Consider the following 26,282-nt stretch of genomic DNA (forward strand, 5'->3'; position numbering starts at 1 on the left):
ACTGGGTCTTTTACAGTAGTTTCTAGGCATTGGTGTTTAGAGGCTTTTTTGGAATGCAAAAAAATGCATTCAGAAGCTGAGTTTACGGGCATTTCAAGTGCTAAGCAGGGTAACTGGCATTTAGCTGTGTTTCCTTTACTGGCGTTTTTTATATATATATATATATATATATATATATATATATATATATATATATATATATATATATTTATTATTATTATTATTTTTTTGCTTTGGTAAACTTGGCAAAATGGGCCTTTTAAATGTTACTATCTGTCAAGTAAAATTTTTCAGGAGAGGTTATAAAAACATCCCGTGTACATTAAAGTGGAAGTAAACCCACTTTTTTAACTTTTACCTACAGGAAAGCCTATAATAAGGCTTACCTGTAGGTAAAAAAAAATATCTCCTAAACCTGTACGGTTTAGGAGATATTCCCCTCGGTATGCGCCGCTGACTGCAGCGGCGCATGCGCACAAGGGGGTTCTCTCCGCGAAAATCCGGCAGCGCTCGTCCGGCCGGATTTAAATCTCCCGCGCGCATGCGCGGGAGTGACGATATCGCGGCTCCGGCCACTCACAGCGCCGGAGCCGCGATACCCGGAAGAGACGCCGAGGGAGCATGTCAGCTTCCTCGGCGTGGATCGGGCGAGATGTCGGGGCCTCGTTCTAAGGTAAGTATTTCATAATGAGCTAGTATGCGGTGCATACTAGCTCATTATGCCTTTTGCTTTGCAGGTTTTAAAAAAAAAAAAAAAAAAATGCGGGTTTACTACCGCTTTAAGCCTAATGAAGTATGTACCCTGTCAGGCAGATGGATCCTGTAGAAAACTTCTGAAAGGTTTTCTCCCTCAATTTCCAGCACTATGGAAATTAATAGCCCTAAATTTTTATGTGAGCTGTGGCAAAAAAATCTGACAAATTTCCCCTCCTTCCTTGTTCTTTCATTGAGAAAAACGTATGCGTTAATTACACTGCATGTAACGTGATCTCTGAATGGGGGAAAGTCTGACTAGATTCTCTCCCCCATTCAGAGAATGATATATACAGTATAATTATTCCAGCTGCCTGACAGACATGGGACATAATTACAGGTTAATCTGACCGTACACTAGTAGACTTTCAAAAGACTGTTTTATATATATTATACTCTATACAGTATCTCATAAAAGTGAGTACACCCTCACATTTTTGTAAATATTTTATATCTTTTCATGTGATAACACTGAAGAAATGACACTTTACATTGTAGCAAAGTAGTGAGTGTACAGCTTGTTTAACAGTGTAGATTTGCTGTCCCCTCAAAATAACTCAATACACAGCCATTGATGTCTAAACCGCTAGCAACAAATGTGAGTACACCCCATAAGTGAAAATGTTCAAATTGGGCCTGATCAGCCATTTTCCCTCCTTGGTGTCATGTTGTTAGTGTTATAAGGTCTCAGGTGTGCTAAATTTGGCTTTATCGTGCGCTCTTACTGGTCACTGGAATTTCAACATAGCACCTCATGGCAAAGAACTCTCTAAAGGTTATGAAAAAAAGCAATTGTTCTACATAAAGATGGCCTAGGCTATATGATTGCCAAGACCCTGAAACTGAGCTGCAGCACGGTGGCAAAGACCATACAGCAGTTTAACAGGACAGGTTCCACTCAGAACAGGCCTTGCCATGGTCGACCAAAGAAGTTAAATGCACATGGTCGCTCGGTGTCCTATCCAGAGGTTGTCTTTGGGGAAGTAGATGAATGGTGCCAGCATTGCTGCAGAGGTTGAAGGGGTTGAGGATCAGCCTGTCATTGCTCAGATCATACGCCACACATTGCATCAAATTGGTCTGCATGGCTGTCATCCCAGAAGGAAGCCTCTTCTAAAGAGGATGCACAAAGCCACCAAACAGTTTGTTGAAGACAAGCAGACTAAGGACATGGATTACTGGAACCATGCCCTGTGGTCTGATGAGACCAAGATAAACTTATTTGGTTCAGATGGTTTCAAGAGTGTGTGGAGGCAACCAGGTAAGGAGTACAAAGACGAGTGTATCTTGCCTACAGTCAAGCATGGTGGTGGGAGTGTCATGGTCTGGGGCTGCATGAGTCCTGCTGGCACTGGGGAGCTACAGTTCATTGAGGGAACAATGAATACAACATATACTGTGACATACTGAAGCAGAGCATGATCCCTCCCTTTGGAGACTGAGCTGCAGGGCAGTATTCCAACATAAATACCCCAAACAGACCTCCAAGACTACCACTGCCTTGCTAATGAAGGTGAGGGCCTGGCCAAGCATGTCTCCGGACCTAAACCCTATTGAGCATCTGTGGGGCATCCTCAAAGGGAAGGTGGAGGAGCACAAGGTCTCTAACATCCACCAGCTCCGTGATGTCGTCCTGGAGAAGTGGAAGAGGACTCCAGTGGCAACCAAGAGGGTTAAGGCAGTGCTGGAAAATAATAGTGGCCACACAATATTGACACTTTGGGCCCATTTTGGACATTTTCACTTAGGGTTGTACTCACTTTTGTTGCCAGCAGTTATTTTGAGGGGACAGAAAATTTATATTGTTATACAAGCTGTACACTCACTACTTTACATTGTGGCGAAATGTAATTTCTTCAGTGTTGTCACATGAAAAGATATACTTTTTTTTTTTTTTGCTTGAAAAATTTTCTATCCTGCTCTTTTACATTTTTTTCGTCACTGTGGTCAAAAACGAATGTAGACTCTATCCCAATTAGAAAATAAAATGAAAGGCTGCTGTCAATCAGATCTTGGGAGCAGAGAGTTGGGGGGGTTGGGCCGAGCTGTGCATGTCTATGGATGAACACAGCCTGGCTTGGAAGCAAAGCTGAATCTTTGCCAGCAGGCAAGCGGCTTGCTATAGTGGCAAACACAGAAGAGGAGCTGAGAGCACCAGTGAGTGATCCCAAAAGAGGTTCAGGCCATTTTGTGCAGTTCCATTGCACAAAGCATGTAAATATAACATTTGTCTGATAGGTTTACTTCCTCTTTGTTTCCCTGCAAAGGCAAAGCATAATGGGCTACTATGCATCGCATAGTAGTCCATTATGTGTCACTTGACAGAAGAGCCAGCGATGTCCCTGATTTCCGGAAGCGTCCATCTTCCTTCCGGGGTCACGGACTCCGGCTCTCCGGGAGCCGCGAGTCACAGCATGTCGTTTAATGAAAACTGCATGCCGTGACCCTTCTAAAGTGCGCATGTGCAGAAGGAATCCTCGTACAGGGAATTGTAAATATCTCCTAAACCTTGTAGGTTTAGGAGATATTTACAGCACCTACAGGTAAGCCTTAAACTAGGCTTACCTGTAGGTGAAAGTGTGTTGTAAGGGTTTACAACCACTTTAATTGGAGCTATTATTTTGTTTGGCAGAGTCTGCTGAAAATATCTGATGTAAGTTTATGGTCACTAAAATGACCATGAGCTTATCGGAAGAGGCATGTAGATCTGTACGGACTTGACCACCTGCAGGCAGTTTTGTAGGTCCAAACAGACCTTGCAGTGAAAGGTTCAATGGTTTGTAAATAAGGACTGCATTTCAGCCATTTAGACAGCTCTGCTCTTCTTTTTTTATTTATTTATTTTTTTATTCAAAAAAATAAAAAATCTATTTAACGTCTTGGGACACTGGATTATATTGAGAAACTGTCAGATCTGCAGCTTCTATGCCGACAGTCTTATTTCTGCTGTATTGGGATTGCGAGTTCAGGAAATCGTACTAGCTTTTAGGTATGCATCTAATGATTTTGAATAAAGACACTAAAGGATGTATTGCGGTTGCTTAGAGTTCAGTTTTTAATGTATTAATCCCTTATTGTATTCATTAATTATGTATCGTATATATTCACAGGGTATGATGTATGTTGGAATATTAGATCTGTTTCAGAAAGCTTTGCTTTGGATCCACAATTTTTTTTTTTTTTTTTTTTTTTTTTTTTTTATATTCATTAATTTCCTTTCCACCACTGGATACTAAACCAAAGGACAAGGTATGACTGTTACTGAAAGCTGGTATCATCTAAAGGCAAAACATTTCCGGTTTTAGACATACTGGAGATGGGTGCTTTAATCCAGGAGATTCACCCTCTCTACTCTTCTAACTGATAAAAGCGCAAATGCGGCTATTTAGCGTTTATCAACATTTTTGAGCCATAAACTTATGTGAGTATAGTTTTTCTGACAGCTGAAAAATGCTACAAAACCTATTCTACAGCTAACGCTACTGGCACTTTAAAAACGCCAAGCGTGCTTGATGCCTTACTGTTACCGAAAGTGAAGAAAAATCCCAAATAGAGGGGGCATCTTCCAATGGAAACACTAGTTCTAGTGACAACCAGGTATTTTCCTGGCTTGGGGGGGGGGGGGGGGTTGGGAGAGAATTTCCTATCACTTTGTTCTGGCTATTGGACAGGTAATGTCAAACTGCCGTGTTATAACCCTCCCTTACTCTATTCAAAATGGGGGGGGGGGGGGGGGTTTACATTAAATTTTACTTTTTAATTAACTTATGGTTTATCTACCACACTCCTTTTTTGCCTTTCCCTTTTGCTTAGCTATCAAGAGTGCAGAGGGGAAGCTCCCATGTCACAATCCATCCTGATGTGACTATAAGTGGTGCCTGAGTAGCCAGTCACCAAGGCACTGCCATTGTCTGATTGGAGATCTCTGCTCGCTATACATGGGAGTACCAGTTTGATCTTCTCTTGAAAGCACTCTGAATCTGTATGATGAATTTACCTGATTTCTGTTGGATCTCTTGGTAGTAAGATTGCCCAATTCATAAAGATGCAAGTCAATTTCTTTTTCTATTTCAATATTTTCTAAATAGTGGTAAATGTACTGTATCTCATTCAAGTGTGTATTCTGCAGTCTCTCCAAACTTAAATCAAGTCAGCGGCTACAAATACTGTAGCTGACTTTTTTAATATAAGGACCCTGACCATGAATCCAGGGATGTCTGCACCCCAGCTGATTCATCTGTCTTTAGGTGTAGGCACTGGGCATCTTGGGTAAGGGAAACCACAGTTGGTCTCCTACTGCACATGCGCAAGATGGGCTGCATTTCCTGAATGGTCCTGCACTTTTCTGGGGCCTGTGCTTTCCATAAGGCTGTGGGGGAGGAGGGGCCAGACATTATTGTAGATTGCCGCAGTGATCTGAGCAGGTAGCTGTCAAAACTAGGTACCCGTACCCCCCCCCAAAAAAATTCCAAATGCGTCAGTGGAGGGTGAAAAAAAGTAGAGCTTGCCTTTTGGGCGGTGCTGTGCTATAATTATTGAAATGTTAATTTCTTGTATTTTGGGCCTCCTGGAACTGCCTTTGCTAAATGTTTGTTTTTTTTTTTTTTTTTTACTTTCATTACTTTTATAAATATACAGGAGAATGTAGGAGATTTTTATTTCATTTTATTTTTTTGGTTGATATGGAAATAAAGTTCTTCCATTTACACACAAGGCTTATTGTGTATATAGTCTTATAATAGACTTTTGTGTATTATGACTATTTCTTATTTCTAAGTCTTTTTTTTTTTTTCTCTCAGGTATGGCATCACAGCTGCAGGTGTTCTCCCCTCCTTCAGTATCGTCCAGTGCCTTCTGTAGTGCTAAGAAACTCAAAGTCGAGCCTTCTGGCTGGGATGTTACGGGACAGGGTAATAGCAACAAGTATTACGCACACAGCAAAAACCTTGCTCAAGGGCACACAAGTTCATCTCACCAGGTAGCCAATTTCAGGCTACCTGCCTATGAGCCCAACCTCTTAATCCCAGCCGCTGCAGCAGAGCACATTGTTGTAACTGCTGCAGACAGCACAGGCAGTGGACCCACAACCTCCTTCCAGAGCAGACAGATTTTAAACCATAGAAGTAACCTTTTACTGGAACCCTACCAAAAATGTGGACTGAAAAGAAAAAGTGAGGAGGTGGACAGCAACGGTAGCGTGCAGATTATTGATGAACGGCCACCTCTGATGCTGCAAAACAGAACCGTGGTGGGTGCTGCTGCCACAACCACCACTGTAACCACTAAAAGCAGCAGTTCTAATGGCGAGGGCGATTACCAGCTTGTTCAACATGAAATTCTGTGTTCCATGACCAACAGCTATGAGGTCTTGGAGTTTTTGGGCAGGGGGACTTTTGGCCAAGTGGCAAAATGCTGGAAGCGTAGCACAAAGGAAATTGTTGCCATTAAGATCTTAAAGAACCACCCTTCCTATGCCAGGCAAGGTCAAATAGAGGTGAGCATCCTCTCCCGCTTGAGCAGCGAAAATGCAGACGAGTACAACTTTGTGCGTTCCTATGAGTGCTTCCAGCACAAGAACCACACTTGCCTTGTTTTTGAAATGTTGGAGCAGAACCTTTATGACTTCCTCAAGCAAAACAAGTTCAGTCCTCTTCCATTGAAGTACATCAGACCTATCTTACAGCAGGTGGCCACTGCCCTAATGAAGCTGAAAAGCTTGGGGTTAATCCATGCGGACTTAAAACCAGAGAACATAATGCTAGTTGATCCAGTTCGCCAGCCTTACAGAGTGAAGGTGATCGACTTTGGTTCTGCCAGTCATGTATCAAAAGCAGTGTGCTCCACCTACCTACAGTCTCGGTACTACAGGTAAGAATTTTTTTTTTTTTTTTGTCAATTTACATGAATGTAAATGCAAATCTGAGTTTATACACATTAGGAATCATGGAGAGTCCTTGCAGGGCCTGTGCACCTTAATAGCTTTAAAAGTAAGGGCTTTTCTTTCTTCCTTCTTTCCTCCTTCAGATCTCTGTGACCAGAGACCTGTAGACTGTCAATCACTGTTCCCCCCTTGCTCACTGGAATGCTGAGATGTGGAGGGGCAGAGCGGCCAGCTCAGGCTCACACTTGCGATATCCGTGACGTAAGCAGAGGGTTAACTTCAGGCCGTTCTCTGCTGAATACGTGTCACAGGAGTGCAAAACAAATTGCACTCCTGTGATCCAAAGGAGAAGTCCAGCCAAACAAGCTTTGGCTGGACTTGTCCTTTTAAGACCTTACACAATTGTGGTTTGAAAATATGCATTTTTTTATTGTATAAATGTCTTACAAAATTTACGAAGGTGCGAATGAAATCTGAATTGGGTTTTCAATTGCGGAGAATTTGTCATGCAGTTTGAATTTATTTCCATAGAATCCGTTATCGCTAAGGCCCCTTTCACCCGCTGAGCCGGCAGATGACAGGGCGGTCCCTGCACACTGTGCAGGGACCGCCTTGTCAGCTCTCCGCTCTCCTCTATGGGGGATCGGATGAACACGGACCGTCCATGTTCATCCGATCCGCTCTGCAGACGGATAGAAAAATAGGATTTTCCTCCGACAGAACCGGACCATAACGGAGACTGACGATATCGGGTGTCAGCGGATGTTCATCTGCAGACACCTGCTATCCCATAGGAATGCATGTATGTCCGTATTTCATCCGCAAACGGATGGATGAAATGCAGACATACTTGTCCGCATGTGTGAAAGGGGCCTAATGCATTATGAAAGTCCTTCATTCATTTTAAAGGAATTCAAGTCAGTTGATTACAGATACTTGTCAGACAAAAATGAGTGCAGCTGAAAATGCATGAAAATACAGGAATTGATCAGTATGGGCTCATTTTACACAGGAAGCACCATCTTTTCAGGGGGCATTTAACAGGTGGTGAGGAGGCATTGTGCCACCTCACTGCCTGTTCTGATCACCAAAAAATTGGCACCACTCAGTTGCAGGTTGACCCATTTCGATTGAATTAGTTAAGTTTGGTCGGCAGGACCGGCTGAGTGACAGGGAAGATCATTTTTGCTGTGATGCAAAGGGAAAGCAACGTGTACACTCAGTCCACTGCCTTTGCAGCTTAAGGGGGTGATTTGAGGAGATGGGGTGTGCTGAACTGCATGTTTACCTCCAGCCCAATGATAAGTGTAAACTAAAGGTAGCCGTAGATTTTGATACATATGTGACCACTGCAGTTGAACAAGTCAAAGCGGGAGTCCGTCGGGACTCCGCATTTTTTTTTTTGTTTTTTTTTAAAAGCCAGCAGCTACGAATACTGCAGCTGCTGACTTTTAAAATAGTGACACTTATCTGTCCAGGGCGCCTGCGATGTCGGCACCCGAAGCCGATCTCTAGATCGTCTCTCGGGTGCTGCCGCCGCCATCTTGGGTATGGGAATCAGGAAATGGAGCCTTTCGGCTTCATTTCCCGGTTCCCTACTGCGCATGCGCGAGTCGCGCTGCGCAATAAGGACGGTCCCCGCTGCCTCTGGGATCTGTGTGTTTCCCAGCAGGCAGCGGGGCACTTGCGGAAAGGGGCGTAATCTACGCCCCTTTCCGCAGAGAGCTATCCCGGAAGTGGGTGCAGATACCTGTACTGTACAGGTATCTGCACCCCCTCCCCCCTGAAAGGTGCCAATTGTGGCGCCGGAGGGGGGGGAGGGTTCCGATGAGCGGAAGGTCCACTTTAGGGTGGACCTCCGCTTCAAGCTCTTAATTTATTTCTGTTCAGCTGCCCTATTGGATTAAAGTGGCTTGACCAGTGGCTATAGTAGGAGGATTCCTCCATCCATCTTAAATGTGTGAATGGGGGAATTGCTTTTGTTTTTTTGTTCTGCCAGGTGGCAGTTACAAAACCCATCTATGGCCAGCTGAAGGCTGGCCATACGTGGATTGAAATTTGGCCTGTTTAACAGCGACTGGCCAAACTTCAATCTCTGTATGGGCAGGGAGGTTTTTCAGAAGTCAGTCTTGCGAATTAAATTCTTGCAACTGTCCTGTCAGGGTTTGCTTTGCTCAATCAGCCTTGCCAGCAGCACTGATCAGTATATTCTGACAGGAAGGTTCACCATTGTCAGAATTTAATACCACAGCAGGGAAGGATTGAATGTGCTAATGTGCTCTTTGTTTCTGTTAAGAGTTGAACAAAAAAAACTGACAGATTACCGTACCAACAAAAGCAATGTTAGTGCGGCGATCTTCCCCTCTGCGCTATTGTATTCCCACTGGCAGTGTACACTAATCAGCGTTGTCAATCGAATGCTGGTTTTCCGGCATGTCACTTGGACAAAAGGCGGTCATTCCCGCTAAATTGGTCAATTTTCGAAAAAAAAAGTGTGTACCCAGCTTAAAGGGGTTGTAAAGTAAAATTTTTTATTTTTTTAAAATAACAAACATGTCATACTTACCTCCACTGTGCAGCTCGTTTTGCACAGAGTGGCCCCGAACCTGCTCTTCTGGGGTCCCTCGGCGGCTGTCTCTGCTTCCTCCCGCAGGTGCTTCTCACGTTAATGCGAGCTCCCTCGAATTGGTGAGAAGCACTGCGGGCGCGCTCCCGTGATACAGCCGGCGGCTATAGCCGCTCGCTGTATCACAAGGCCCCGCCCCCCGGCGCGCTGCGTCATTGGATGTGATTGACAGCAGCGCGAGCCAATGGCTGCACTGCTTTCAATCCATCCACTCCAGCCAATCAGTGGCCAGGCTGAGCGGCGAAGAGGACGGCGGGGGCGAGCGCGGGATTTTCGAGGGGTCAGGTAAGTAAAACGGGGGGACTGGGGGCGCCGGCAGTGTGAGATGTTTTTTCACCTTAATGCATAGAATGCATTAAGGTGAAAAAACATTTACCTTTACAACCCCTTTAACTTTTGGATGTCTAGGGAGAACGAATCTGAATGTAAACAGGCCCGGGAAAAAAAAAAAATTACAACTGACCATTTTGTGAGTTTTTTTTTTTCCCCTTAATGCACAAATGCACCTTATTAACTGTTTACTTATTGATTTCACTCATTGCTTTTCACTTATTCAGTGCTGATTCACACCAGCGTGATGTGGGAACCAGCGCAATTCCAGTCCGGTTTCCCACATTGCATAGAACTCGCAGGCAGTTCACGCTGATCTATGCGAACTGCTGCGGGTGTCAATAGAAAGTTAATGACACCCCCAGATCGGTTTGCATATTGCAGTGTGAAGAACTGTGAATTCGGACAGGAATCAGATTGCATGGTGTGAACACCTATGCGATACGATAATGGTGTGGACAAAAAAGGTTTTTGCACGATTTTGGTCCAAATGCAATTCAGATATACAATCTGGTTGAATTTGCATCGTACAGCAGTGCGGTGTGAATCTCATCATGCAATGCCTGACATTGCACAAGTGTGAACCGACGCTAAGGCTTCATTTTACACTTGTGACTGCTTTACTGCTCCCAGCAGCTGCCTCCTAAGCTATGAGGGTATGTATATGTTGCAGCCACATTGCTTTGCTTCATGGCAACATTTTTACACCTGATGCAATTTGCGGGCAGTGCTACTTGCCAAATTCCATCCATTCGAGTGTATAGGGGCCATGTTGCTGTTGTCTGTGGTGTTGCAGGCTTTTAGGGGTTAAACAGAAGGTGAATTACTGCTTTCACCTGTTGAACTCTAAAAAGCATTTCACCTCAGATCTTCAAAGGGTACCACTAGTTTAAGTGATCCCCTTCCCCAGGCTGACGGTGCTGCTCTCCAAAGGTCCCCCTGTGCTCCTTCATCCAGAGTGTAGGCACTCTAATACAAAAGGTGTTTTACTGATCGGATCTCCAGGGGAAAAGTAAAAAAAAAAAAAAAGAAAGCAGTCACCACATCTAATGATTTGTATGCAACATTTTTGGTTTTGAGTTTAACTGCTTTAGCTGATTGACGGCTACAATGCGGACCTGCTTTGCCGGGAGGCCGTCAATAAACGTCCACCCACTCACACCCTCTGTCAGGGACATCGGTCCCTACCGGACATCGGTTGCCTACCAGTGCCCTCTATTGGTGCATATCAATGAAGGAGAATTTTTTTCAAAATTTTGCATCTTTTTGTTTTTTCCATACAATCACTAGTGCAGTACAGCGTTATCATATAACTGGTGTGGCGGTGATCAGAGACGCTGACTTGAGACAGTGTTTAAAAAAATAAATTACAATGACCATAGTTAATACTGTACTACTCTGGGGACGTGATCAGGGTTTTTATTTTTTCTTTACACATACCATTGAGTTTCATTAGTATAAGCAACCATTTTTTTTACTGCATGAAACTAGTGATCAGTCACAGCTAACACAATTGTATACAATGAATGGAAGGAAGTTAGCCATTGTTTACAATTGTAATGTGATCTGCTGTTGGTGATCAAAGCTATCACATGACACTGGCAGCAGGCCGGTGCAGTAATCGGTCATCAGCTGTTCTTGGACACAGCCAGTGACAGATCGCACCGCTACACGTCCTCCCAGAACAGTAGTGCTCCCGACCAGCCTATAGAAAAAGGACAGCTGAGCGGGAAGGTGTTAGCCACTTGAGGTGAGGTTGAAAAAAGTCCAAGTCCAACCTATGTGTGTGAAATGTCATTATTATATTGTACAGCCCTATATGTTGTGGTCGCTCAGATGCTTATCTAATCCACCGCCTGTGGAAGGGAATTCCACATCCTTGCCGCTCTTACAGTAAAGAACCCTCTACGCAGTTTAAGGTTAAACCTATTTTCTTGTCTTATTAAACTACCTTCTGTGGAGATGTTTTATCCCTATTGTGGCGTCACCAGTATGGTATTTGTAAATTGAAATCATGTCCCCTCTCAAGCATCTCTCAGTGCTCATAACTTTTCTTCATAACTTTTTGTCCATAACTAATATCCTCCCAGTCCCTATATTAGCTTTGTTGCCCTTCTCTGTACTCGCTCAATTTCCAATACATCCTTCCTGAGGACTGATGCAGAAGTGGACAGCGTACTCTAGATGAGGCTGGACCAGAGTCTTGTACAGTGGGAGAATTTTCCCTTTATCTCGCGTTAAACCCCTTTTTAATGCATGACAATATTTGGTTTGCTTTGTTAGCAGCAGCTTGGCAGTGCATGCTATTGCTGAGCCTATCATCCACTAGGCCCACCAGGTCCTTTTCCATCCTTGATTCCCCCAGAGCCCCCCCCCCCCCCCAGTGAGTGGATTGCATTCATATTTTTGCCACCCAAATGCATTATTTTGCATTTTTACACATTAAGCCTCATTTGCCATGCAGTTGCTCACCCCATTAATTTGTTTAGATCTTATTTCAAGGTTTTCACATCCTGCGGAGAAGTTTATGCCCTGCTTTAGTATGGTCCGCAAATAGAGATTGAACTGTTTACCCCATCCTCCAGGTCATTTATGAACAAATTCAATAGGATTTGTCCCAGGACAGAACCCTGGGGGACCTCAATTCCCACCCCTGTCCATTCCAAGTACTCTCCATTTATCAACGCCCTCTGATCTCGCCCTTGTAGTCAATTTTCAATCCATGTACTCGCCCTATGGTCTATGCCAACGGACGTTACTTTGTACAGTAAACACGGGGAGCTGTCCAAATGCTTTTGCAAAATCCAGATACACCATGTCTACGGCCTTCCCTTGTCTAGATGGCAGCTCACCTCCTTATAGAAGGTTAGTAGATTGGTTTTGCAAGTATCCATGCTGATTACTGCTAATGATATTATTATTTTTTTTTCATTACTACAATCTTGTATATAGTCCCTTATCCCCTCCAAGAGCTTGCATACTATTGATAGGCTAAATGGTCTGTAATTTCCAGGGATGTATTTTGGCCCTTTTTTGCATATTGGTGCTACATTGGCTTTTTTCCAATCAGCAGGTACCATTCCAGTCAGTAGACTGTAAAATTAGGAACAATGGTCTGGCAATTACTTGACTGAGTTCCTGAAGGACTCTTGAGTGCAAGCCATCTTGTCCTGGTGACTTATTAATGTTGAGTTTTCCAAGGCTATTTCTAATTCTGCCATCTGTTATCCATGAGGGTGCTTCCTGAGATGAGTCATGAGGATAAACACTGCAGTTTTGTTTACTGAAACCACCCGATTCCCTCGTGAAGACTGAGAAGAATAAATACCTTTGCCATCTCTTCATCCTTATTAACAGATTGCCTTCATTCTTTATGGGGGCAATAAGGTCTGTCCTCCCTCTTTTTTACTGTTTAGATACTTAAAGAATTTCTTAATTTTGCTCTTCTTCGCTGTCTTTCGTGTTCTATCTTAGCTGCGATAACTGCGCCCTTACATTTCTTTGTACAGTCTGAATGCTGATGCTCCCTCAGCCTTATATTTCTTGAAGGCCTTCTCCTTTTGCTTTTATATGCATTTTTGCATTGGATTTAAGCCATCCAGTACTTTTGTTTGCTCTTTTAAATTTATTTTCCAATGGGATGCACTGGCTGATGCCCTTCTTTAATGTGCTCTTAAAGTAAACCCATCTCTCCCCCGTGTTCTTTGTTCCTAAGATTTTATCCCAATTTATCTCTTCTAGCAAGGTTTGTAGTTTAGGGAAATTGGCTCTTTTGAAATTCAATGTCTTTGTACACAGGAATCGGTGCATTTGTATGTCACTGATTGTATAAATGACAATGGTCCCAAAAATGTGCTGATGTGTCCGCCATAATGTCGCAGACAATAACTAGTCATTACTAGTAAAAAAAAAAAAAAATGAATACAAATGCCATAAAACTATCCCCTATTTTGTAAACGCTATAAATCAAAGGGTTTTTGCGTTTTTTTTTTTCTTTTCCCAAAAAGATGTAGAAAATACGTATAGGCCTAAACTGAGGGAAACTTTTTTATATATATATATATATATATATATATATATATATATATATATATATATATATATATATATATATATATATATATATATATATATATTGGGGGATATTTATTATAGCAAAATTTTGTTTATAGCGCAAAAAATAAAAACTGCCGGGGTGATCAAATACCACCAAAAGAAAGCTCTATTTGTGGGGAAAAAAGGACGTCAATTTTGTTTGGGAGCCACGTCGCAATTGTCAAAGTGTTACAGTCCCAAATTGCAAAAAGTGGTCTGGTCTTAAGCCAGCAAAATGGTCCGATCTGAAAGTGGTTAATACAAATTCGTAACCGTCTTTTTGCGTCCTATATACTGTAATCCACAGCTGCATTGAAGGGCATAGACTGCCCCTTCTGTGTTGCAGCCTATGAAGTAATGTCATACGTGTTACTGGTAAACTTAAACTTCTTTTCATTGGGGCATTTAGTAGGTATACATGCATGGCATTGTTTACACAGGTGAAAACCTTTTTCCTGTAAAGAAAGTAAAGTGCCACTTTGTCACGAATAGTGGGCGCTCTTTTTAAACAAATTTAGGTTTAATGGGTAATATGGCTTGTAGAGGTCTGTCTGCAGTATATACCAATTGAGCTGTATAATCCTTTCTTTTTTTTAATGTTGTATATTAGTTGAGAATGATGGGTACTTGAGCCGAATATTGGTCCAGTGGGCTATTCTTATGGAAAATTGCTGTTCTATCCATTTGTGCTACTTCTGCCATTTTCTCCAATAAAGACGGTCCTATCCTTTATCAAATCTGTGGCCTGTTTTTTTGAGCCTGTTCTGCATAACCAACTACTCTGTTACAAGTCTGTTGTAAAGTCAGTTGCCATGATGGCAACTTTGCATAGGGACATAGCTGTTCCGGTCTACACTTGTGAAGTATATTTGTGATAAGTTGATTATACAGAATGACAATTTCAAGGTCTAAAAAGGAGATGTTACAATAGATTTCCCACGAGTTTCATGTTTGTATCGTTGATGTTTAATGATTTGAGAAATTCCTGTAGTTTTGGTTTTGGTCTCAATTCCATACAATATATCTTTTAGAAAAAAAAAATTTCAGTTGGTCTAGTCATATAAACAGATTCTTCCTCCCATTGAGCCATAAATAATCCTGCCACACTGGGTGCATATTTGGCCCCCATGGCTACACCTGTTTCTTTGTTAACATTTATGTTACCAGAAATGGCTTTTTTTTTTTTTTAAACAGAAATATAGGCATTTAACAAGATATTTCCTTTGCATAGCAGTGTTGTATATGTTCTAAGCCACCATTTTGTAGCCCCACATGCCTGGTGATGGTGAATGATTGTATACAATGACGAGACAGCAGTTGCTGTCGCCATAATCCTAGGTTTCCTCATCTACTTTTAATTCTAAAAGTTGTAGCATGTGTTTAGTATCTGAATTATGCCCTGGTGTTTTGAACTGAAGGTTGTAAATACTTGTCTATGTATTGACCCATTCAGACTGTTTGTTTTAGATTCTATGCTATTCACTATTGGTCTAGGGAAGGGGTGCCCAACCTTTTGAAGAGTGAGGGCCACTTAAGCAACTTGGTAACCGGTCGCAGGCCACAATGAGCAGAGCAGGCGGGTGACAGGTCCATGCAGAGCGGACAAGGATACAGCTCACTCTACTCTGTGACCTCTGATCCAATCCACCTAGTCAGATTTTTTTTTTTTAGCTAATCAGATTGGAGGTAAGCAGTTGTAAATGGACACAAATGTTTACATCTGCCGTTTCAGAGGCGAATGGAGGCAGGGCCAGATTAAGAACGCCTACGGAGCACCGCTGGTTCTGAGGACAGAGCACTGGAAGAGGCCATGGAGGAAGAAGAGGAGGGGGTGGAGGAGAGAGGTGTGTCACAACCAATAGTAGCATTTTGGAGGCGTGGTGACGGAACAACCTCCAACACTACTGCGCCGGTAGAGAGCCAGATTAGCCTTCCGTGAGAAAAAGTGGCGTTTGGGGACCTGCCACTGAGGAACCGTACATTGTACAAACTCACGGAAGGGGGCCGAGTCTACCAACTGAAAAGGCAGCAGTTGAAGTGCTAGCAATTTAACCAAGCGCATTCAACCGCTGGGCATGTGGATGGCTGGGAGTGAACTTCTTTCGGTGGTCCAGCAGCTGGGGCAGGGACATTTACCTGCTATAATCGGACGTGGGTGTACTGCTAGCAGAGTGCCCGGAAGCACTCGGCTGTGATGCACCTAATTCTACACCTTCATTCCTTTCAGAGCAGGTTTCAGAGAGGACTGAAGGTCTAGTGGGGTTGGAGATCCCAGCTGATGAGGAGCAAGGAGAGGTCCGCTTTGTTCTTTGGTGTGGGTCTTTGAGGTTTGCTTGCCAACGAGCTGCATGGCAGGTCAACATATGTCTGGTCGAGCATGTGGTGCCCAAGCGGCTGATGTTTTGGCCAAACGAGATACGCTTGAGACATATGTTGCAAATAGCAGCGGTGCGATCTGATGCACTCGTCTCAAAAAAGCCCACACCAAAGAACTTTTAGAATAACGCGCAGAGGCAGCACCCTGCACAGGCGGAGCTCTGCGGTGTGATTCAGTCGGTGTGCTGCCCCTAAGCTGGCCCCCGGAGGGCATCCTGCCTTGTTGGACATGTGCCTACTCCTCCTCCTCTCTCCTACCAGGCACCCACGTGGAGTCAGTGCCCTCATCATCCCCTCCCTCTTCATCGCTGGAGAAAACCTGGCAGTATGCTGCAGCTTGTGGAACATGACTGCCAGATTGCTGTCCTTCTTGAGCATCCCCTCTCTCTGCGCTCACGCTACTCATCAGAGCCTACAAAATACTGGGCATCCTCCTGGAGCATGTACCCAACACTGTGCTCAAAGAGTTCAGGAGACTCCTCAGGAGGACGTGGTGGGTCTAGGGAAGGAGTCACTGATGATGACATTGAGAGGAGGGACGACGATGTGTTGGCAGCTGCTTTGCTAGTACCCTGACCCTGGGTGAGAGAGGATGAGGAGGATGAAGAGGGCTTGGTCATCCACTCTACCAAGTCGTTGACATGTTGCGGCTCAACATGTCCAGCTGCCGAAAAGGACAAGCATGTCCCATGGCCACGTGCTGATGATGACGATGCATTGCGTCCACGACCAGCACTGTTGTCTCTAGACACAGAGCCTGCATGCCATCTTTTATCGGCTAGCGCCTGTCTGCCTCTCCTTGCTGGCCTTCCAGACATGGTAATGGCCTGAAGGGAGATGGGAAAAACCAGCAATTGGGTAGTGTATATTGTGCTGGAGGCACACACAACACCCACTCCGGCAGATGGCTCAATTAGAGAAGAGCTTTGTAGGTGGATATAACGGTGTATTCTGCGGTCAGGGCACGCAGACAGCACGCACAATCTTCTACAACTGACTGCAAGCTATATTTAAAACGAGCAAGATAGCTAGCTATATAGGTGGATATAACGGTGTATTCTGCGGTCAGGGCACACAGACAGCACGCACAATCTCCTACAACTGACTGCAAGCTCTATTTAAAAAGAGCACGATAGCTAGCTATATAGGTGGATATAATGGTGTATACTGCACTACAGAAGAGCAAGAACGCAAAATCGGCCAATAACGAACGGTGTATACTGTGTTGAAGGTACACAGAACACCCACTAACCTCTACAGACGCCAACACACTACACAAGGCCTCCGTGCTGGTCTATAGTGTGGGGTGTGTACTACACAGCCTGAGCTATGATTGGCCACAGGCATCCTGCCTGTGGCCAATCATGGCTCTCCTCGCTGCCGGCGCTGTGATTGGCCAAGCATGCGGGGTCACAGTGCATGCTTGGCCAATCATGAGCCAGCAATGCACTGCGATAGTGCATTGTGGGCCGTGAGCGCCACGCGAATTTGGCGCGAACGTCCCATAACGTTTGGTATTCGCCGAACGGGCCAACAGCCGATGTTCGACTCAAATACGAAGCTCATCCCTAATCCCTAATGCTGGGCATACTTGTACATTATGGCATAACCTACCCCAGGGCCTCTAAAAAAAAATAGTAATGTTAGAAAAGTTTACTACCGCTTTAATCACAGGAGCCTCTCATGGGGCCCCCTACTGACCCTGTGGCCCTTGGGTAGTGCCCAAGTGCATAGTTGTCAGCATTTAAAAAAATATTTTCAGGGACGCTTTTTTTCCCCAATCGTCTTTCAGGACAGCCACCTTAGAGAGACACCGGCTCCTCCCCTCTGAGGAAACACCGCCTTCAATTTCATAATTTAAGCCTCCTCCTCCCTTCGTTCCTCAGTTATGGTGTTTCCTCCGGCGGGGAGACATCGCCAAGGAACCTTAGGCTAAATTCGGTTGGTGAAACTGAAGCCTCCCGAGCGGAGCCCTGGCCCCGTTCGGCTATCCGACCGTTCATCGGTCGGTCCAGGACAGTCCTATCAGCGGGGAGCTGTAGTGTTCGTACTGTCCATATACCCTAAACTCCGCTTGGGGAAAGCGGGAAGTTTATGGGGTCGTCCGTTCGTTCACCCGCGGGGGTTTCAACGGAACAAACAGTCCAGTCGGCTGGGGAAGCTGAATACTCGACTGACCTTTACACGCACTCCAATCTTCGCTTGGGGAAAGCAGGAAGTCTTTGGAGAGGTTCATCCTTGCGTTTCGCCCAGTGGGGTGCTGAACGAAGGCGTCCAGGGCCCCCCTGTGTACGCAGCCGGCTGGGAGCTGGAAGCCGGACCGGTAGGCGGGCGACGTCAGTTCCGGTGGGGGCGGACCCCTTCGTTCGATCCGCGTCTTCCGGTTCCGGACGCGGCACGTGAAAGGGAACCTAGCGTTCGGCTGGTGCGGCCTCTCTTTTCACAGTTGCACAGGTAGCTGTTAGAGGCGCATTCGTACCACGCTTCCTCAACGGGAGAATGTCCGAGGCAGAGGCTTCAAAAACTCCTGGAGATAATAGCACCAGCCACTCGAAGGTAAGAGGAAACCTGGGGAGGTGTTCCCTTACTTGTATCCAGTAGCTCCACTGGTGTTCCTCCTTGGTGGTCGGGGGGAAGGGTAGTGTGTCTGGGATCCTGGTGATGGTTGATCCTAGGGGGGGCACTCCCGGTGGTCCTCTATGTAGCGCTGGTGTTGCTGTTTTTTAGGCTCATGCTGCCCCTTCCTGTATTTTGTGTCTTTCAGAAAGCCACGAGCAAGTCCCCCCATGGTTCTAAGAAGAAGTGCCCTTCGTGTAGAACGTCTATGGGAGACTCTTGGTCTAAAGCTATTTGCAAACAATGTGTTGAGGATTTACTTAAGGAACAGGCAGTAGAGCAGGGTGCAGATCTGGTAGCTTCTATGAAGGAACTCCTGGTACCTTTCAGTCCTTCCAAAACTTTTTTTCCAGTTTTCAGTGGCCCCAGCCTCCGAGCACTCCTACACCAGCGCAGCAGAGTGTACCATCCAGCCCTGTGGATGTTCCTCCTGCAAGGGGAGAGAATTCAGAGGGTCCCAGGGAGGAAGCTGAGGAGGAAATTGACAGTGTCGTTTCAGACTCCCAGGGGGAGTCTGACGCAGAGATGCTGGATGGGGAATCCAGCAGAATCTCGCGGTATAAGCTTTCCCTGGAGGAGGTGGATGAGCTCTTGGGAGCGATTCATACCACTTTAGGTATTCAAGAAGAAACTAAGACATTGTCACTCCATGATCGGATGTACAAGGGCATGGGGGAACAAAAGAAGCGGGTGTTCCCAGTGCATGACGTCTTGATCGATACCATCAAGAAGGAATGGCGGGATCCCGAAAGGAAACCTTTCTTTTCTGGGGCATTAAGACGTAGGTTTCCTTTTTCGGAGGAAGAGACTCTCGTCTGGAATAAATCTCCCAGACTAGACGCTGCTTTTTCCCAGGTGTCCAGACACACTGATCTATCTTTTGAGGATATGGGGGTACTGTCTAACCCTATGGATCGAAGGATGGATTACCTTCTTAAGAAGGCCTGGGATTCGTCACAGGGAAATCTTAAGCCAGCCATGGCAACCACGGTGGTGGCCCGCAACATGGAGTATTGGCTCACCCAGATTAGCGCACACATTGAAGCAGGGACAGCAAAGGAGACTATTCTATCCTCCTTTCCCATGCTTCTTAAAGGGATAGCCTACATAGCGGACGCTTCGGCGGAATCCGTGAGGATGTCGGCAAGGTCCTTGGCCCTGACCAACTCTGCCAGGAGAGCCTTATGGTTGAAGACCTGGCCTGGAGACAATGCATCCAAACTTAAACTTTGTGGAATCCCCTTTACAGGAGATCTACTGTTTGGACCAGGCCTTGAAGCGGTGCTAGATCGCACAGCAGACAAAAGAAAGGCCTTTCCTGTTAAAAGGAAAATTGGGGAACAAGCCAAAAGAAAGACTCGTCCCCAGAAAAGGGTTGTACCACCCCGTACGGTTCAGCAGAAGAAAAGTTGGGGACTCAAAAGCAAGGGCCCCGGGGGAGCAATTTTTCGCCCTCCTGAACAGCCCAAAAAATCTCAGTGACAGGGTCACGGTGGGAGGAAGATTGGGGGCCTTCCTCCCACAGTGGGAAATGATTTCCTCCAATCAGTTTGTCTTGGGGATCGTCAGAGGAGGTTACCATTTGGAGTTTTCGGAACTCCCTCCTCTGAGGTTCCTTGTCACCGAGCTGCCAAAATGCGCAGAAAAATCATCTGCCCTTCTTTCCTCTCTTCAGGAGTTGGAAGAACAGGAGGTGGTAGTACGGGTTCCAGTAGGAGAGACAGGCAGAGGCTTCTACTCTCACGTCTTCGTGATTCGCAAGCCTTCGGGAAAGTTCAGGCTCATCCTGAACCTGAAGCCCCTGAATGTCTCAGTTACCTACAGAAGGTTTCGGATGGATTCGGTTTACTCAGTAAAAGCACTCCTACCTCCGAACTGCTTCATGGCATCAATAGATCTGAAAGATGCATACTTGCATATTCCAATCGCAGAGTCCCACCAGCGTTTTCTCAGACTGGCAGTGAGAACTCCAATGGAAGTACTACACCTTCAGTTCAGAGCGCTTCCTTTCGGACTATCCTCTTCCCCCCGAATCTTCACCAAAGTGATGGCAGAAGTTCTGGCATTTCTGCGTCTCAGGGGAATCTCGGTGATCGCATATCTCGACGATCTCCTTCTGTTTGCCCCTTCCCCAGCACAATTAATTCAGGATTTACAGGTCACAAGAAATCTGTTAGTAAGCCTGGGTTGGCTCCTGAACCTGGAGAAATCCAACTTAATCCCTTCCCAGAGGGTCACTTTCCTAGGGTACGAGTTGGACTCAACAGTACAAAGGGTCTTTCTTCCTTGGGAAAAAAAATTCAAAAGATAGACAGGGCTCTGTTGTGTCTTCAGGGCAACCACCAGATCTCCATAAGGAAGATCATGTCAGCGCTAGGGTTGCTGACATCCGCTCTTCCAGCGGTTCAGTGGGCAGGGTTACATTACCGCCCTCTACAATTATTTGTGCTGAAGGTTTGGGATCACAGCCAGGAATCTTTGGATTCTCTGGTTTCGATTCCAGATCAGGTAAAGAGGTCCCTCTGGTGGTGGAGGAAGGGAGCAAATTTGTCCCAAGGTCTAGAGTGGGTCATGCCAACCTCCAGGGTGGTCACGACCGATGCAAGCAGCTCAGGTTGGGGGGCACACCTAGACTCCCAATTAATACAGGGTATTTGGGAAAAGAGGGACTCGAGGAGATCCTCGAATTGGAGGGAGCTGAGGGCAGTAGATCTAGCTCTCAGAACCTTTCAAAAGGAGCTCCGGGGGAAGCACGTAAGGGTAAGGTCGGACAACTCCTCGGTGGTAGCTTACATCAACAGACAGGGGGGCACCAGGAGCAAGTCCTTATGGGCCCTAGCGGAAGCCATCCTCAGATGGGCCGAAGCAAATATCCTGTCCCTTTCAGCAATCCACTTGAAGGGAGAACAAAATCAGGTGGCAGATTTTCTCAGCAGGAGAACTCTGAGAGAAGGCAATTGGGTTCTCAAGCAGGAAATATTCGAAATGATCACCCGGAGATGGGGGATTCCTGCAATAGATCTCTTTGCCGCAAGGGAAAATGCGAAGGTAGCAACGTTCTTCTCCATAAACAGGGGGGACGGGGCATTGGCGGTGGACGCACTAGCACAGAGTTGGGGTTTCTCCAGGTGCTATGCTTTCCCCCCTCCAGTGCTCATTCCAGCAGTATTAAGGAAATTTCAAGTGGAGAATACTACCCTCATTCTAATTGCACCTCACTGGCCCAGGAGGCCGTGGTTCTCGATCTTGAAGGGCCTGTCTGTAGAACCCCCCTGGATTCTCCCAGTGCAGGAGGATCTCCTGTCTCAAGGTCCGGTGTTCTGCCCTCAGGTAGGACGATGGAACCTGGCAGCGTGGCTTCTGAGGAAGAATTGCTAAAAGCCAAGGGCTTCTCAGACCGGTTGGTAGCCACTCTTCTAAACTGTAGGAAAAAGGAAACCCAGTCCATTTACTTAAAGGTATGGAAACGGTTTAACAGCTGGTGTTCAGAGGGTTCCTTCAACGTGCATAGCCCTATAGCCGTTCTAGAGTTCCTGCAGGCAGGGGCGGATAAGGGGTTAGCGCTTGGAACACTAAAAGCTCAGGTTTCCGCTTTGAGCGTGTTTTTAGAGAAACATCTAGCGTCAGATCCTTGGGTCGTAAGGTTCTTCAGGGCCCTAGGTAGGCAAAGACCAGCTTCAAGCTCCCCCTTCCCGGTTTGGGATCTTTCTTTAGTTTTACAGGTTCTCACAGGGGAACCTTTTGAGCCGTTAGAATCTTGCTCATTAAAGCTGATCACTCTCAAAACGGTGTTTTTGGTGGCGATCACTACAGCAAGAAGAGTAAGTGAACTCGAAGCCCTTTCTGTCAGGGCTCCCTTTTTTCAGGCTTTTCCGGATCGTCTGGTTTTGAAGATAGATCCGGCCTTTTTGCCTAAGGTAGCTTCTAGTTTCCACAGGATGCAGGAGATTGTGCTACCTACATTTTGTTCAAATCCAGTTAGAGAACAGGAACACATGTTTCACAGACTAGATGTTAGAAGATGTGTTCTTTATTATTTAGACTGCACAAGTCAGTTCAGAAAGACAGATTCACTTTTTGTTTTATTTTCAGGGGCCAGGAAGGGTTCCAAAGCCTCTAGACGTACCATAGCTAGATGGTTAAGGTTAGCCATTGGGCAGGCATACGTGGCAGGGGGATTAGATCCTCCAGCGGGCATTAGAGCACACTCAACCAGGGCCGTGGCAACTTCTCAGGCAGAGTGGGCTGGTGCGTCTCCGGAACAGATCTGTAGAGCTGCAACGTGGTCCAGTTTTTCTACGTTTGTGAGACACTATAGACTGGATCTTCTGTCAGCCAAAGACCAAGCCTTTGGTCGAAAGGTGCTACAGGCAGTAGTCCCACCCTAAGGTAATATACTCGCTTATCCTCTCTAAGGTGGCTGTCCTGAAAGACGATTGGGGAAAAATGGAATTACGTACCGGTAATGTCCTTTTCCAGGAGTCTTTCAGGACAGCACCGGTTCCCACCCAAATTGTTGCAGATCATCGGGAACTCATTGCATGAGATCGTCAGGTAAGACTTAAAAAGTTTATTTGTTTGACGTGTTCTTGTGTCTCCCCAGTTTGGCCGGAGGTACTCTGGAAGAACTGAGGAACGAAGGGAGGAGGAGGCTTAAATTATGAAATTGAAGGCGGTGTTTCCTCAGAGGGGAGGAGCCGGTGTCTCTCTAAGGTGGCTGTCCTGAAAGACTCCTGGAAAAGGACATTACCGGTACGTAATTCCATTTTTTTTACAAGTGCTATATTTAGAGTAGTAATTACAAAATTAAGTACTAATAATGGGGCAGAACAAATATGAGGACTGTGAGATTTCCTTTAGCTGAACTAACAAAAGTGCCCATTCTAGAGCTGGTAACATTGAGGATATTCAGTATAATTTTAAAGAACAGGTTTTGTGGGTAGGAGCCATAGGGGAGGAGTATGGATGGTATAAAAGTGGGAAGTATGTGCAGGTGAGGGAGAGGAATGTGAAGGGTCTAACAGTGGGCACTATGTTCATGAGAGGAGTGCAGAGGGTATGGCAGAGGGCACTATGTACAGGAGAGGAGTGTGAAGGGTATGACAGTGGGCAGTATGCACAGCAGAGGAGTGTAGAGGGTATGACATTGGGCACTATGTATAAGAGAAGAGTGTGGAGGGTATGACAGTGGGCGCTTTGTATAGGAGAGAAGTGTGGAGAGTAGGACGGTAAGCAGTAATTACAGGAGAAGAGTGTGGAGGGAGGGTATGACGGTGGGCACTATGTATGGGAGAGGAGTATGGAGGGTATGAAAGGAAGTATTATGTACAGGAGGAGTGTGGAGGGTATGACAGCGGGCACTATGTATAGGAGAGGAGTATGGAGGGTATGACAGTGAGTAGTATGTACAGGAGAGCAGTGTGGAGGGTATGACAGTGGGCACTATGCATAGGAGAGAAGTTTGACAGTGGGCACTATGTAAAGGAGAGGAGTGTGTAGGACATGACAGCGGCCGTTATGTATAGGAGAGAAGTGTGGAGGGTATACCAGAGAGGAGTGTTGGAGGTATGTCAGTGGGTACTATGTATAGGAGAGGCGTATGGAGGGTATGACCGTGGGCACTATGTATGAGAAGTGTAGGAGGTATGACAATGGGCACTATGTATAGGAGGAGTGTGGCGGGTACGACAGTGGGCACTATGTACAGGAGAGAAGTGTATGGCAGCGTGCACTATGTAAAGGAGAGGAGTGTGTAGGACATGACAGTGGGCACTATGCATAGGAGAGGAGTGTAGAGGGTATGACAGTGAGTAGTATGTACAGGAGAGGAGTGGGGAGGGTATGACAGGGAGTAGTATGTACAGGAGAGGAGTGTGGAGGGTATGACTGTGGGCACTATGTATAGGAGAGGAGTGTGTAGGATATGATAGCGGGCACTATGTACAGGAGAGAAGTGTGGAGAGTATGACAGTGGGCACTATGTTTAGGAGAGGAGGATGAAAAAATAATCTGGGAAGGAAAAATGTAAAGGTTTGTGGAAGGATGTTTAGGGACTGCGCAGTGGTTGAGCAGACCATACATGGATTGAAATTACATCAATTAAGCAGAGACCAGCCATAGTCGATCTATGTATAGGCTAGCTGGTTTTACACATGTCAACCCATTAACCGACTTGCATACAACCAGCCTGTCAGGTTTTCCCCAAAACAATCTGTGCTGCCAGCTATAGTTAGCAACACTAATAATTGTATTCACTGGCAGAACACAATAACTCTGTGGGAGTGATTGCCCCATTCACAGGTCAGCAGGTGAGAGGGTGTGTGTGGACAGGCTGGGGAGAGATACTAGTCAGTCCCTGGGTAGGCACTGGTTAGTATCAGAGCCAGATACACACAGGTTACATGCGCTACAATCGTTAGAGTGAGAGCAATAATTCTAGCACTAGACCACCTCTGTAACTCTAAACATGTAACCTGTAAAAAAAAAAACGTAAAGCATTGCTTAGTACATAACAAAAAATGGTGCTAACTTTTTAGTTTTAGTTTTTTTATGAATGAAAAAGTTTGAAAAATTGCTGCGCAAATATCGTGTAACATAAAAAGTTGCAAAGACCACCATTTTATTCCATAGGGTGTCTGCTAAAACAATATATAATGCTTGAGAGTGATTTTCTAGCATAAAAAAATGTTTCATGTAGGAGAGAAGTCTCAGAATGGGCCTGGGTGGCAAGGGGTTAATTATCATAAGTAATATACAAATCATTATTATAAGCACTGTGAGGTCATCCTCTCAGTCTGCTGCAGTGTTCCAGCTTGTATTTAACCCTTTCATGACTAAGCCTATTTTTGGCATTTGGTGTTTACAAGTTAAAATCCATATTTTTTGCTAGAAAATTACTTGGAACCCCCAAACATATATATTTTTTAGCATAGAATTGTTGCTATATTTTATGTCACACGGTATTTGCGCAGCGGTGTTTTAAACGCAACTTTTTGGGAAAAGGGGCACTTTCATGAATAAAAAAAAAAAACTGTAAAATTAGCCCAATTTTTTTGCATAATGTGAAAGATAATGTTACTCCGAGTAAATAGATACCAAACATGTCACACTTTATAATTGCACGCACTTGTGGATTGACAACAAAGTACGGTACCTAAAAATTTCAATAGGCGATGCTTTAAATTTTTTTTAAGGTTACCAGGTTAGCGTTACAGAGGAGGTCTAGTGCTAGAATTATTGCTCTCACTCTGACGATCGTGGCGATACCTCACATGTGTGATTTGAACACCGTTTACATACGCGGGCGCGACTTCCGTATGCGTTTTCTTTGCTTCGCGAGCTCGCGGGGACGGCGGGCGCTTTACATTTTTTTATTTATTTTAAAATGACTAAATTGTTTAAAAAAAATAAATAAAAAAAAACCTGCGATTCTGAATACCGTGTATCTTTTTAAAACCGGCGCCATTGGCAGCCAAGTAAACGGGAAGTGACGTCATGACGTTGCTTCCGTGTTTACTAAGAGGAGACTGGAACGAAGCAGATTACGGCTTCGTTCCAGTTCATCCCAAGCAGCCGGAGGCAGCGGAACGTGAATCGGTGCTCCCG

The 26,282-nt window shown here is 45.3% G+C and overlaps 1 protein-coding gene across 10 annotated transcripts in view; it reads left to right on the plus strand.

Annotated features, from left to right (window-relative positions):
* HIPK1 (homeodomain interacting protein kinase 1) overlaps positions 1-26,282 on the plus strand; it is a 197,348-nt gene that overhangs the window by 45,789 nt on the left and 125,277 nt on the right. For all 10 annotated transcript variants that reach the window (XM_077481570.1, XM_077481572.1, XM_077481580.1 and 7 more), the window contains exon 2: positions 5,553-6,621. In XM_077481570.1, the coding sequence (XP_077337696.1) occupies positions 5,555-6,621 (1,067 nt within the window). In that variant the 5' untranslated portion in view covers positions 5,553-5,554. The remainder of the gene's footprint in view (positions 1-5,552; positions 6,622-26,282) is intronic.

This window comes from Lithobates pipiens, unplaced genomic scaffold (genome assembly GCF_037356315.1).
Source record: "Lithobates pipiens isolate NorthernLeopardFrog02 unplaced genomic scaffold, aLitPip1_a1.2 Scaffold_16, whole genome shotgun sequence".
Classification (NCBI taxonomy): Eukaryota; Metazoa; Chordata; class Amphibia; order Anura; family Ranidae; genus Lithobates; species Lithobates pipiens.